At 53.7% G+C, this 13934-nt stretch overlaps 3 protein-coding genes across 3 annotated transcripts; all 3 read left to right on the top strand.

Moving 5' to 3' along the window:
• Window positions 1-700: 700 nt before the first annotated feature.
• A1O3_06264 (uncharacterized protein) lies at window positions 701-5053 on the top strand (the record flags this gene model as incomplete). The annotated part of the gene is made up of 1 exon (XM_007736384.1): window positions 701-5053. The coding sequence occupies one exon, from the start codon at window positions 701-703 to the stop codon at window positions 5051-5053; it is 4353 nt and encodes a 1450-aa protein (XP_007734574.1).
• A 2412-nt stretch (window positions 5054-7465) lies between these two features.
• A1O3_06263 (uncharacterized protein) lies at window positions 7466-7926 on the top strand. Its single transcript, XM_007736383.1, has one exon. It carries the CDS (start codon window positions 7571-7573, stop codon window positions 7871-7873), a length of 303 nt encoding a protein of 100 aa, XP_007734573.1. The 5' UTR covers window positions 7466-7570; the 3' UTR covers window positions 7874-7926.
• Window positions 7927-8694: 768 nt separating this feature from the next.
• On the top strand, window positions 8695-10248 carry A1O3_06262 (KRAB and SCAN domains-containing zinc finger protein; the record flags this gene model as incomplete). The annotated part of the gene is made up of 3 exons (XM_007736382.1): window positions 8695-9178; window positions 9226-9365; window positions 9424-10248. The coding sequence occupies 3 exons, from the start codon at window positions 8695-8697 to the stop codon at window positions 10246-10248; spliced, it is 1449 nt and encodes a 482-aa protein (XP_007734572.1).
• Between the last annotated feature and the right edge of the window lie 3686 nt (window positions 10249-13934).

The raw sequence follows: 13934 nt of genomic DNA, 5'->3' as shown, positions 1-13934 counted from the left end.
CGTTCCCTGGCTTGGAGGCGAGGGGGAGATAAACACAGCGGGAGAGGTAGAAAAAGCGATTGAAGCGCACCACGGAGTTCTGAATGATGATGATAAGGATGATGATGGCAGGGAAACAAATCACGGTGAGAGAGCCTACGGAGTGGCCACGACTTTCTTCTACTCACGACCGGACTGTGTACGGATACACATCTTTTTCCAGAGGTTCCTTGTAGCAGCGATGGAGCTAAACCACATTAGAGCGTGGGCGCAGTCACCAGCCACCAGCCACATCTCCCTAGCCACTATTGCTGACTACTGCCTAGCCACTACGCACCTAGCAGCCACTAACCTGATCTCGTCTCCTCACATTCATTTCTCAGCTTCACCGTCGCGTCTTGCACATGAGGGATGCTGATGTTGACCGTTGCTCGCTGGAACAGCCTCTTGACGAACCCACACACCACACACACGCTTCCCTCAGTGGCCGATCCCTTGGTCTCTCGTTCTCCCCCCAGTCATATATCTTCGCCATCCAGCTCATGAATGTCCGTGCGGAAAGTCAGAGTCGGCGCACTGACCCCGAACGCGCTCCACAGAAGATCCTCCACGCCCACGAACGGCTACGCCAACCGTCAGTCTTCGCCGACCAGACCACATTCCCAACGGCCATACCCTTGTCCCTTCAGCCAGAGAGTAGCGAGTTTCCGTTTCCTCTATCATGCCCTGGCGGCCGCTGCCTCTTTCCTATGCGGTAGCCATCTATCCCTTTCAACCATCAGCCGCCTCTCCAGCCGAGTTACCGCTTCAAATTGGCGATCAGCTGTATGTCATTGAACAGGGAGGCAAGGATGGCTCGTGGTGTCGGGGCTATCTTGTTGCGCCACCGACCTTGCTGTCTGCCTTGAGATTGAATCCCGGTAGTAGAACGCCCTCTGATGCACGCGTCTTCTCTGGTATCTTTCCCAGATGTTGCATCGAGATCCGAGAACAACTCGGGCCAGATGTCGATGCCCTGGCGCAACCAGGGCAGCCGAAGCCTTCGGCCCCTGTTCCCATGTTGAAGATTGGCGATGAGTCGCCAACCTCGTCAGACGAGCCTCTGGTGGACGAAATTGCCTCATGCCTTCGAGAATGGTATATTCTTCATCTTCCCGGTCTGGTTCTGAGCCGAGACTACCGTCAACTCGACCAAATATCGGACATCGCAACGCGGCTCGATTATGCGAGACGCGAATTGCTCAATGATGTTCTCACCAGGCAGGAGAGAGTGCAAGTTCGCGACAAAGCTGTTTGGGATTTGGTCCGGGGAAATAAGATGCTGAGTGGCGAAGTCATTGTCCGCGACCCGGCCCAGCAGGGCAGATTGTTGACTTCGGAGGACTCGGCCATCGAGGTGGCCAAGTTACAGTCGGTCATGAGCGTCCTGGATGCTCCACCCGCCAAAAAGTCCAAAGCCACATCACTCTACCACTGTCTACTGCAGGTCAAATCAGTGCTGGGCTCGGATCTGGACACGATAACCCTCAGTCTGACCCTCTATGAGAAGATGGCCGATGACAATGTAGTCCCCTTTTCCGAGACATATAGCTCGGTGGCTTCGGCAAAGATGGAAACCCTTCTGTCAGATCTTAGCGCAAGAGACGTAGCCGACACCGGCCGTTTATTCCTCGCCATCAGGGTGGTGGTCCCGGAACCTCCTCGAAAACCCAAACGACGGGGTCCAGAGCGTCCGCCGTCAAGAAACGGAACCCTGCTCGGCCAAAGGCAGCTGTCTCTGAACCGCAGACGGTCGAGTCTCATGTTTGGGAAACGAAAAACTGCGGAAAGGCCACTTCCTGGGCAGACTGGCCGCACGACACCCTCCCTGCAAGACAGGGCTGCCACTCCGTCCATCATTGAAGAAGAGGAGGACGGGTCGACTCAAATCTCAGGACCTCCCATTCCTCGGACAATAGGGGTTGGCATTCTGGATGTTGACAGCGTTGTGAGGGACGGCAAGCCGTGCGAGGAGACTGTCACTATATGGTCGGTTTCGCAGCGAGAGGACGAAAAGCCAAAGCAATTTGATGCCAGGCTAGCCCGACTTTTGGACAGTGCAGGTAAACCCATTGTGGTCTCCAGCCAATTGTCGACTGTGACACTCAGCCTCACACCTTTCAGTGCACCAGATGCAGACACACTTATCAAGAACAATCCGACCTCCATGCATATGATCACCAAAACACAGAAGATGGGTTTCTCAGAAGCTCCCTCTAAGCCAAGATCTGACATCTACCTGAGACTGAATAAGGCAGCGATAGCTCAAGGAGCTTATTTGTCTCATCCCGACGTGGGTGTCGTGCCCATCAACGCGTATTCGTTGCAGAACCTGCAATTAACCATGGAGGTCCGGGATGCCGCTGGACGAAGAGTCGAGCATTGTATATTTCCCTCGTCTAACGGGGCCGGCGTAACTGCCTTTCGAACAAACGCTTCCGAACTTGGATCTGCTTGGGATCAAACATTGTGCCTTCGAGTGCCGGCTGAACGGGTGTCCGAATGCCATGTTGTATTGAGCATTGCGGATGCCCCCGAATTCCCCTTTGCTTTGGCCTGGATGCCACTCTGGGACAAGCAAGCCTTCATTACTGATGGCAAGCATTCCCTCATTTTACATGCTTACGATAAAGTCACGTCTAGCATCGTCCGAGGGCGTGGGGCATATTTGTCCTTACCCTGGAACGGCTCCAACTACAGGGTCGCCCATGAAGGCGCTATGGCCGACATTGCCTCACTGGAAGTCGAAACGTCGCTCTGCAGTACCGAATTCTCCCAAGATCGGACACTAGTCAGTCTGATCAACTGGAAACACCAGTCCTCGGTGCAATTGCTGGACATGTTGCAGAAGCTCGCTTTTGTTGCCGAGATCGAGATTGTCAAGCAGGTCAACGACGTGCTCGACGCTCTGTTCGGTATTCTTGTGCATAAATCAGGCGAGTCAAAGTTCGAGGATTTGATTTTCAACAATATTGTATGGGTTCTGGGAATCGTGCACGATAGACGGTACAACCTCGGGCCTCTGGTGGAACAGTATACCGAGAATCATTTCCGCTCGCCCTATGCCGCGTCTTGCTTGATACGCAGCTTCACTCGACTATTACAGAGTGTGTCTGACCCTCAAAGCGCTCGTGATATGAGGGCCTTGTTCAAGGTCGGAAGAGCATTCATGAAAATCGTCATTGCGTCCTATCAACAGAGACGATTCGGCTCTCAGACAAAAGCAAACGACGAGAAGCACTCCACGTTCAAGGAAGACTTGCAAGCCATCTTCTTTGGAATGCAGATGATGATGCGCAGTGAGACGCCCGCTTTGGTGGGCAATAAGACTCTCCTTGTGCAAAAGTTTCACACCTGGCTCCCAGAGTTGCTGCCGGCATTTAGCAAGGAAGAAGTGATAGATATGGCCATTGAATTTATGGACTCGTGCGAAGAGGCCACAGGAAAATTGGTCCTATTCCGAATCCTGCTGATCCTGAATTACACCAAGTTGCAGGCGATTTGGGTCGACGACGAGGACAAAGAAACCCTGGTGAAGAACTGCATCAGATGGCTCTCCCCGTACTGGGTCCAGAATGATTTGACGGAGCACTGGCACGACCAGGTTCGACTCTGCTGTTCCGTGGTGGCGGAGTTGACCCGATTCCCAACACTTCACCTCCACGACTTCATGCCCAGACTCATTTCTGCCTACAGCGCCATCGCCGATGAGCCTGTTACCAGACATCGGTCAATGTCTCTGCTCTTCCCCGACTCTTACCCCTTCGTCACCAAACCAGCCGACAGCAATGATCAGTTCGAAGAGACCCTCCTTGAACTGTCTGCTGTAATCTCGATTATCGCAAAGATGAAGCCGCCTTCGACTGTCAAACCCCAAGCGCAAGATGTCTCGGTATACATCCTCTCCACTCTCAAGTTTTTGCGCTCCCTTTTGCAAAACCATGCGTATCCTCCGACGTGGCTCAGCCTGCACATTTATCACCACTCGTCGGCCCTTGCCCTTTTGGAGCACCTTTTCTCACTTCTCGTCTCGTCGTGCCTCCCAGACCCTGAGGATGCAGATACCTTCGATATGCAGCTATGGAAGGCATTCCTTGACACCATCCTGAGCCTCGTTTCCTCGCCGGCGCTGACCCTGGAACTCTTCCCTGAGCAAAAGCGTAGAGCGGTCTGGAAGATCGCCGGCGATGTGCGTCAAGCTGGCGCCGACCTCCTGCGCAAGGCCTGGGAGAGTCTTGGCTGGGAAGCAACAGCCGACGACCTTCGAAGATACAACGTCCACAGACTGGGAGGGTATCAAGTCCAGTACGTCCCGAGCCTGGTGGCACCAACTATAAGCCTCTGTCTCAGCATGCACGAGGGGTTGCGCAAGGTCGCTGTCGAGATCTTGCAGACCATGATCGTCAGCGAATGGGCGCTGAGTGAGGACCTCGAACTTATCGAGACGGAGATCATTGGCGCGCTCAATTCGATCCTCAAGGCACAGATCGTGACGGCCAACGAGGCAGTGAGCCGCAAGCTGTTCATCACTGAACTGCTCGACCTGTTCTCCACGATCGCCAACCAGCCGGACGACGCGCTGTGGACAGCCCTGGAGGAACTGGTGGCGACGGTGGAGGAACTCGTTGATCTGCTCACCTCTTCAGGCGATCTTGACAACGAATTGCCGACCAGTCCGGCAACTCCAAACCACAACGGCCGCGCGAACAATCATCATGGCCGGGCCAGGGACACGGACTCGCACTCTCAGACCTCCGAGGCCAAAGAGCTCGCGCGGGCCCGCCGCTCCATCGATGGCCTCAGCCCCTCATCGCACCAGCACGGCCGCGACAGAGAGTACGGCGTTCACGCCCTCGAGTGCTACAAACAGCTCGCAGACGAGTACGAGCGCACTGGCGACTACAAGCGCCTGGCCAAGACGTATCGCGCGATTGCAAGGATCCATGAGGCCAGGGCGGCGGTGAGGGGATTCGCAGGCAGGGAGCTTAATGGACGCGGAGGTGACGATGACGACGATACGGATGACGATGGATAAAACAAAGGGGTTTGCATTGCCGTTCGGCCAGGATTACCCTGGCTGAACACAACCTCGTTTGGAAAAACGCCATCCTGGAGACTTGGGTTTGGGCATGAAGCAACTTGGATGGTACGGGATACTGTGATTCAGGATTAAGAGGGCCGTGGTATGAGGTAGACTCCCGGGCGCACTGTTTCGCCTGGGAGCGATCAGGACATTGTTATGGCATGGTGTTGCACAACTGTCTACACTTGAGCCATTGGTGAAGTTATATCTTTTGTGGTCGGCCCTTCTCTTTCAAACATGTCTGATACTAGCGGAGCGCTTTGTTACTTGAGTTGGTGATCGTTGGCTTCTGGTTCTTGGGGTATCGGTTGTGATGTCTGACCGTGGCGAAATAGGGGTCGGCTCTCCACCCAGCAAGAGTGATTGTAGGTATGCTGCGTTTCAGCGGGTCTCGAGTCTTTCTCCTCCTACTCCCCGAGTCACGAGTGGGAGAATCGAACAATATTTCACATCTGTTCTGGTTGCAGTACTAGTATTGCCATGTCCGTGTGCTGCAAGAAGCCAAAGTGAGTATCCGTGGGAGGCTCTTGCGAGAGGGAGGGAGTCGGGCCGCACGCAGGCTACTGACAAGCGGACGATGACTGCCACGAGGCGGTTGGGAAGAGGGCAGGCAGCGCATCGAGCGCAGTCAATGCAGGGAAGCTCCTCTTTGCGAAACAAAACAGCCCGAACAGGATTTGTAAACAACACTGACCAGAGCCATGGGGCAAATACAAACACGCTCATCACAACAAATAACGCACGAGCATCAACAATCTCCTCGCAGAAGCAAGAAATTTCCACGGCCAGGGCCAGGTCAACGATGTTTCCTGCGCAATCCCACCGTCGCCACCTCTGGATCAGCGACGGTGGAAGCAATAGATTCAATTAGTTTGACCACTCTCCCAGACAACGTAAGCAAATGAGCTCAATCTCGCGGACCGTCGAGTGGTCAATGCCAAGGTGGCAAAGACGTGTGTCTCGTAAATAACCACAGATGGGGGAGTGGTGGACGAAGTTGTGTATTTGACAGCGTCGGTGCGCACAATTAACCACACTTTAGCTGTGGGCCACGGTCGAATAGGCTGTTCAAATTTGGATTGCTTTGATTAACTGTGGTCGATGAGTAGGTCAATATCGACGCAACCTGGAAAGCAGAGGAAGATTCGAACGGCAGCGTAGGGTTGGAGGTTCTGCTGTACTCCGAAGCTCGCGCTCATCGTGCGACTGGCTCAATGAAACCCAGGGGGCGCTTGAAGGAGCGATCGAACAAATTGCTCCGAAATGTTCATGCCGAGGGAGGCCTCCCAGGACACGTCAGCGGCTCGCTCTCCATATCGATCTCTCTTCTCGAACCCCTTCTAGCACGGCTGGACTGTGAGCTGTACCTGAGATTGCCTCTTTCGGCACGTCAGCTGTCAAGCCCCAGGAGCAATGACAATCGAAAATGGCGAGCTGCAAGTCATCCAACATGCAAGACCCAGTGCTCAGGAGTCAATGCGGGCGGTTCAGATGGTAAAGAGATGTCTGGCTGTCGAAGTGGGTGTTGAAGTATATTTTGACAGGTGGTGGTGCCAGGGGTAGTTTCTTGTCTTGCGTTCTTGACATCAGCAGTCGGAGGGGCTTTTAGGGTTCGAGGAACTCCTCTGAAAGAGGGGCATTGAGTGCTACAGTACAGTAGTTTTCTGGCTCGAAGATGACCAGAGGTGATGTAGCCAGGTCGTTTGCACCCCCGTCCATGGGCTGGTTAGTGTTCCTCATCCCAGCACCAGATCATGGCTGGACAGGCATCTGATGCAGCCAAGGTGTCGAGAATCAGACGGCACGAATTGCGTATCAAAATGAGCACGAAGCCCAAACGGGACAGGAGAACGTGTCAAAGCAGCCGAGAGCGTGGCAGGCAGGAGGGAGGAGGGCTGCAGACGACGGGTCGCCTGAAGCATGTCTAGAATTTCGATGGAGGGAGGGAGAGGGGATGTGGAACAGAGTGGACAAGCGAGTCGGGACTGTGGCAGTCTGGCAGCGTGGTGGTGTGGTACGTAGTGTGGCGCTGGTGGTACAGAGCCGAGAGGACGGAGTACCTAGTATGTACCTCAGGTACCTAGGGAGGTGCTAGGGAGTAGAGAGTCATTAGCTGGTACCTAGAGTGGTAGAGAGCCTTACGGAGTCGACTGACGGTCGCGGGTGTGCCAGGTGCAGTCTCAGTACCAAGTGGCTAAGTGGCAGCCAAGCCTTAGCCACAGCTGCGCTGAGGTGCAGGTTACGGGTTGGGGTGCGCCTGCCATTCGCCAGCGCGCCCCGGGATCCAGACGCAGATGGACGGAAGGTGCAGCAATTCACTCATCTCAATCCAAGGCCGAAAAAACTGCCACCACCACCACGACCTCCTCCGCCATCACCGCCTGCTTCAATGCCTCCAGCCTCGCCGCGTCGTCGACGACTAGTCGCAGCGGTAGCCCAGGCACAGATCCCGATAATTTCATTGTCTCCATGACTACCTCAACGGCGGCTCTCCACGTTGCTTACGAGACAGGCACGCTCGAGTCCGCCGCCGACCTGTGCAGAGACGTCAGCCCCTCCGTCACTTGGCCATCACCGCAGTCACCCCCATCACTTGCGGCGCCGACGTCTTTCGCTGCAAGATTGCAAAACAGAGATCCTCCCCCGAGTCTGCCATCCTCGCCACGGACCGCCGCTCAGATACTCAGTACAAAGACCACTGGGTGCCCGTGTTCCATCTGTCGTTCCATCCTTCACCCTCCCATATCCACACATTTGGATCGGACTCTGTAACCATCAGTGCTCGCAGAGGGCTAGAGTCACAGCCTGCTCATAACGCCCGGAGGTCTTTTGCGCCAGTATCCATCTGGACAAACGGTCGACACCAATACATCCTTGAAGAGGTTTCGTTCCATTGAAATCATACACACAGACACATCAGGTACCCACAGGGTGCTATAGACAACTACCAACGTCTACTATTGGGAATCGGTATCGAGCAACCACTGAATACTGGCAAACAAGAGTCCAGAACCATTACTCAGTCTGGAATAAGCCAGCTTGTACATATCGAAGTGCACCAATATTGGACTGATAGCGGCGCCGATCAATCGAGACCCTAGAACGGTGCCTATTGCTCCCGTGACCAGAGACAATATTGACTGGACTGTGGCGTCGACCTCGACAAACACCCGAATCATTCTTAAAGCCGACTGTCTCGGAAAAAAGGAATTGCTCGTTGCCAAGGCGTGCATACCAGACGTCCAGTTGCCCTTGTTTTGCATTCCGACTGAATGGTAGCGACTGTCTAACCACCCTTGATCTGTTCTTCTTCTTTCTCACCTTTCCTTCGAACATCTTGTTCGTTGCCAACTTTACTGGTGAGTACCAATCATTACGTCTTGTTCCCTAAATGGTTCTTTTGAGCAATGGACTGTGCTTGGTCCTATCAGCTGCCATAGGCGGATAGACCAACTAGACCGAGGAAGCTATGCGGAAGCGCGCCTGGACCCTCCTCCACTTAGCACTGATCCCTCGAGGGCCAAGGTGCTCATGAATACCTTGTTTCCCATCTCTCTCCATCGTTTCTTTGTATCAATTACTGACCGGCCAAAATGCAGACTTCGAACTACCGATTCAACGTCGGTCCCTTTTCAAAGCCTCAGAGCGGTTCTGCGGTTCTGCGGCCTTTGAGACCACCACCGACATTTCCTGCAAAGGGAGGAATGGACATTGGAGGACTTTTGAACGCGAGGAATGCTGCTGCCGCAGACGCGGAGCTTAGACGTCAACTACAGGAATCAATGCAGATGAACGGCGGAGTGGCCTATGCCATGAGCCACAACCAAGGCCCGACCATGGCTCACCATCCGCAGCATGCCATGCAACCACCTAACGGGATGCCCTACGGTGCCATGAGTCAACCTCAGCACAACCCGCAGCTGTACGCTCAAAACTACATCCCTCGGCATGACAGCCAGAATGCACTCGACGACAACTTTGGTGCCATCAAGCCCAAGGGCGAAGGCGCGCCCAAGGCATTTGCCTGCAGTACCTGCCAGAAGGGTTTCGCCAGACGCAGTGATCTTGCCAGGCATGGTACGTGTGCTTTGCCCACTCGTATGGGATCCTACTGACCTGGACAGAACGGATTCACAGCGGCATCAGACCACACGCCTGCGATTATCCGGGCTGTGGCAAACAATTCATTCAACGGTCTGCGCTGACTGTCCACGCAAGAGTGCATACGGGGGAGAAGCCACACATGTGCGAGAGATGCGGAAAGGTCGGTTCATGACAACTGGGAACTCTGGTCATCTGCGCAAGTCCTAACCTGTCTACAGCCGTTCTCCGACTCGAGTTCACTTGCCCGCCACAGGAGGATTCACTCAGGCAAACGACCTTACAAATGCCCCTATGCCAATTGCCAGAAGACCTTCACCAGGCGGACGACTCTGACCAGGCATCAGAACCACCATACAGGCACGATCGAGCAAGCAGCGGCCGAGACTAACGCCAAACTATCGACCACGCAGGTTCAGAGTCAGTCCATGTACGGATCCACATCCGGCTCTTCCAGGCACTCTACGGCCTCGCCCGCCGAGAGAACACTGTCAGTTTCGCCCAACTCAGAACTGCCACCTGTGGCCAATGGACTGCAGCGGCAAGGTTCGGATTACGGCTACATGTCACAAAGCCATTCGCTGCCTCCGCACATGCGATCCGACTTTCAGCAGAATGCAGCACGCCAGAGTCCCTCACTTGGCAGCCACACTCTGCACAACTATACGAGCGCACCTCAGCAGAGACCAACCACATCGCACCCTAGCAGGTTTGGCCCACCTCAGCCGATGGAGCCTCCTGCAACCGGCACAGGCAGCGGTGGCGCTTCCCCTCATATGGGAGCTCTCGGATGGGGATCGCCCAACGCAGGAAATCTTCCCACCACGACCACGATGGACAACTATGCGTACCCCGACCCGAACTACGGTGGCCATCAAATGTATTACCCTGGGAGCAACATTCGACGGCCGCAAAGCACTGAACCAGAAGACTATGGTGTCCGGCCTCGACATCCGCATATGGCGCACCACGTGCCCATCACGGCGGACTGGAGTGCGATGCCGATAGCGGTGCAGGATAACCGGCAAGAGCGATATGTGATGTAGGTCCTTCGGAGGCCAGTCACCTTCCTTCTCGACCCGTTTTCTCAAGGGAGCGTCCCACCACCCAAGGATGCGCTCATTTTTCCGCCGACTCGGCGATGGAGTCTCGACCCTTTCGACTGACCGGCCCTCCCGAGCGCGCCGGAAGCAGTTGAGGTGCCCCGAGCGCCAACATTCACTTACTCATGATACCCCGAAACGGTCATTTCTGTTCATCATCTCGTCATGGGCTCACAGGTTTCGCTTCGTTGATTGTATGATATTCATGGGTCCTATTAATCGAAGCAGAGCAGGGTGGACCACCGCTCAGTGTGTTTAGGGATTGTATACAGGATCTCTTCCAGAAGAGGGAGTTTTGGGCGGGCGGGCCTCTTTACTTCTAGTACGGCAGTGGCTGGGAAACTACTAGCCCGGCGACGCACAGGCATGTGGGTGATCAAGGCGCAATATTGGACCAAGGGCTTGAGGACCTGGAGGGGGGAGTGTGGCACTGTGGCAGGCATGCTCGGGCAGATCTTTTTGCGATGATGGCTATTATGTATTGATGCGAGCACTATTGGTTGCTATAAGGCTTGTCGCATATTGAATCCGTCAATCACAAAGCTGGCCTATGGCTAAGCCCTAGGCCTCCTAAGCCTCCTCCTGAGCCTCTTCGCCTCTTTCTGATGTACGAGTACCTTCAGCCTCCTTGAGCAGCTAGATCTTCGTCGGTCGGGTGATCTGGCAGGTTCCGCTAGTGGGAAGATAGAATTCAGCCCTTTTTTCGGCTTACAACCGACTGGAAGATGGGCGGATGGCCTCCTTAGCCTTGTGGTGTGACGTGTCTGTATGTACCAAGTGCCCTGTACTCGTACCGTGTAAGCAAATGGGGTTCTCGGTGTTCTGTTTTCAGTTCTCATTTTTCAGTTCTCAGGCCACTTCTGCACACTTCTGCCTCTCTCGGACTCCCTCCTCTTCCTGATCTGATCATCAGCATGCCGTTTTGAGCCCTTCTCACGATTCTAGACCCTAGCCCGAAATAGAACATACGCGAGACGAGGCGCACCAGTGGCTTTCTCTTCCAGACTAGTCTCGATGGGCGAGGGGCGATGTGCGATGTGCGATGTGCGATGGGCGATGGGCGATGGGCGATGGGCGATGGGCGATGGGCGATGGGCGATGTGGGCGATGGCGATGTCTCGGCTATTGCCCTCGCTTGCATGATGCATGATGCGAGTCATCGACGCTCATCACTTCTCTCCACATCGCGGGTGGATCCTGTTCGTACTGTACAGAGTAGTCAAGTCACTTCGTAGTACGTCTCTAGTATCCATAGAGCACCTAGTGTAGGTGTGAGGTGTCTACGTACGGAGTACTCTGGAGTCTGTAGTAGTCGTAGTCACCTAGTCACCTAATCACCTAGTAGCATCTGAAGGTAGGTAGGTCCTCCGTACTAGGTAGTAGGTATGGATAGGTGGGTGATGTGCCAGGTGATGTGTGGCTCAGAAAGTATTGGATTCGTCGAACATGATTTGCCCACCCCTCCACCACCACCACCATCACCACTACTAACTCCTCCTCTTTCTCCTTCTCTGTGGCGTTCGACTCGCCCACCACTATCTCTCTCCCTCTCTCTGTCTGTCTGTCTGTCTTTTGCTGCCTAGATTGACTGAGACTGACGCTGACGCTGACGCTGACGCTGACTAATAGGATATCTTGGTCCTGGTTCAGCGTCTGGCCTAACGTGATCGTGATCCGTCGGGCAGGGCAGGGTAGGGTAAGGACAGATTGGATGGTACGCATAAACACCCACTGTGATTCAATCGATTGACCAAGGGAAGCCTTGAAGACACCTTCGCAGGCTGCTCGCTAGGTAGGATGTGCAATTACATTGCATTGCTTTGGTGGGGGTTGTCAAGGGGCGCCCCTCATAGACCGGAGCATTCTTCCAGTATCCGTACAGTGCAGCACCAGCACCAGCACAATGCAAGGCCTAAGCCCTTGGCCCTTTGAACTTTGAAATAATGCGAACGCGAATGCGAATGCGAATGCGAATGGGTTGGGGTTGGGGTTGGAGGTTGAATTGAGTTTCTCTTCAGCTGCTGTGGTACGTACTCCGTACTGTATGTACGTACTATGACAGTTGACAGTTGGACTGGATCCACATGTGTAGGTAGGTACGGAGTACTTACTTGTCCTTCAAGTGAGGTGTACGGGTACTGGTACTGGTACTTGTCCTTAGGTACCTACTTACTCGGCAGCCTTGGGCAAGGCACAAGTCCTGGTCTGGTCTGGTGGAGTCCACTGGAGTTGGAGTTTGAACAGTCAAGTGAGTGTATGTATGACCCCTTGAAGAGAGAGAGAGGAGCGGAGTGGACAGCCATAACGCTCCTGGATGTGTTCACAACTGAGGGGGTAAGGGGGTTATGGTGAGTGGTTGTATGCTCTCTGTACGTACGTACTTGTATGTTACCTACCTAGGAATGATATGTAAGCATCCTAAGTGTCCTCTGTCCTCGCTCCCAGTAGTAGTGTCTAGTATGTTTCAGCACTATAGTGCAGGTCGTATTATTTACTACCTCTAGGTACCTCTAGAATACCTCTAGAATACCTAATGTCCTCTGTGTACCTGCTCTGCACTTATAGTAGTTGAAATGTTACTCTGCTGGAAATCGTATCCTGCATCCTAGTGACCTGGGCGGATACTAGGACTAGGACTAGGACTAGAACTAAGGTAGGCACATACCGTACATGTGTACCTACATACTGTACTCCGTACATACATCCTTGTGGCTGATGGCCACCATTTGGTACTGATCTGATTAATCAACTAGTGTACTCCGTGTCTGTCTACCGTCTAACGTATACCGTATCCAGTATCCCTACTTGTCTGTCTGTCGTCTTGACTATGTTCCTCTTGTCTGTCGGTGGTGAGTGGTGAGTAGTTATGTCCCGCTGTGAAACCAAGGGTGGCCGCTCCATTTCCTTGTCTTCTTGCGAACTTGCCCTCCTTTTCTTGGGGTCCCCAGGATTCGATCTTCATCTTGATCTTGACCTTGTTCTTCATCTTGATCTTGATCGGAAAGCCCAGTATGGGTAGGGTAACAAGGAGGTGTATCCGTATGAAGCTTACAGCAAGCCTAAGCCAGGTGGGCTGGGCCCATATGGTGACAAAGGGCGATATTGGTGTCTTATGTCTTGTGATTGTTTGTCACGGCCGTGCACACTCTTTCTTGCTTGTGCCTTTTGTCTCAAGCCGCAGCCTCGTCCGAGTTTGTCAAAAGGCATCCGGATATCCACTCCATTGTCCTCCTGCTTGATGTTTCCGAATGAATTGAAATTCGCATCCGCAACGGCAGCTCACTCAATCCCTCTAACAACTCAAGAGCAGATCGATCAAATTATGCATATGCAGGCGTCACTGGTACTGGCACCGGCACCGGCACCGGCGCCGGCACTGGCTGTTTCTGCTGCCATGTATCTGTCCGTACCCATATGGTATGGATATGAATACCTAATGCAAACATATAGTCGACCTACTGCCTGAGTCCAGCACGGTTGGTTGAGGTTGACGACCGGGGGAATCGCATTGCATTCATCGGTTTGCTTCTTTCTTTCTTTCCTTTTCTTTTTTGTTTGTTCTTTCTCTCTTTTCTTTTCTTCTCTTTTGTTCTTTCTTCTCTCCTTGGCTTTCGTCCTTCTTTCTCAAT

Source organism: Capronia epimyces, assembly GCF_000585565.1.
Source record: "Capronia epimyces CBS 606.96 chromosome Unknown aczIQ-supercont1.5, whole genome shotgun sequence".
NCBI classification, from domain to species: Eukaryota; Fungi; Ascomycota; class Eurotiomycetes; order Chaetothyriales; family Herpotrichiellaceae; genus Capronia; species Capronia epimyces.
This window is presented reverse-complemented; position numbering and strand designations above follow the sequence as displayed.

Excerpts from the sequence above, each read along its gene's own strand:
- A1O3_06263 (XM_007736383.1), top strand. The coding sequence starts at position 7,571 with ATGACTACCTCAACGGCGGCTCTCCACGTTGCTTACGAGACAGGCACG.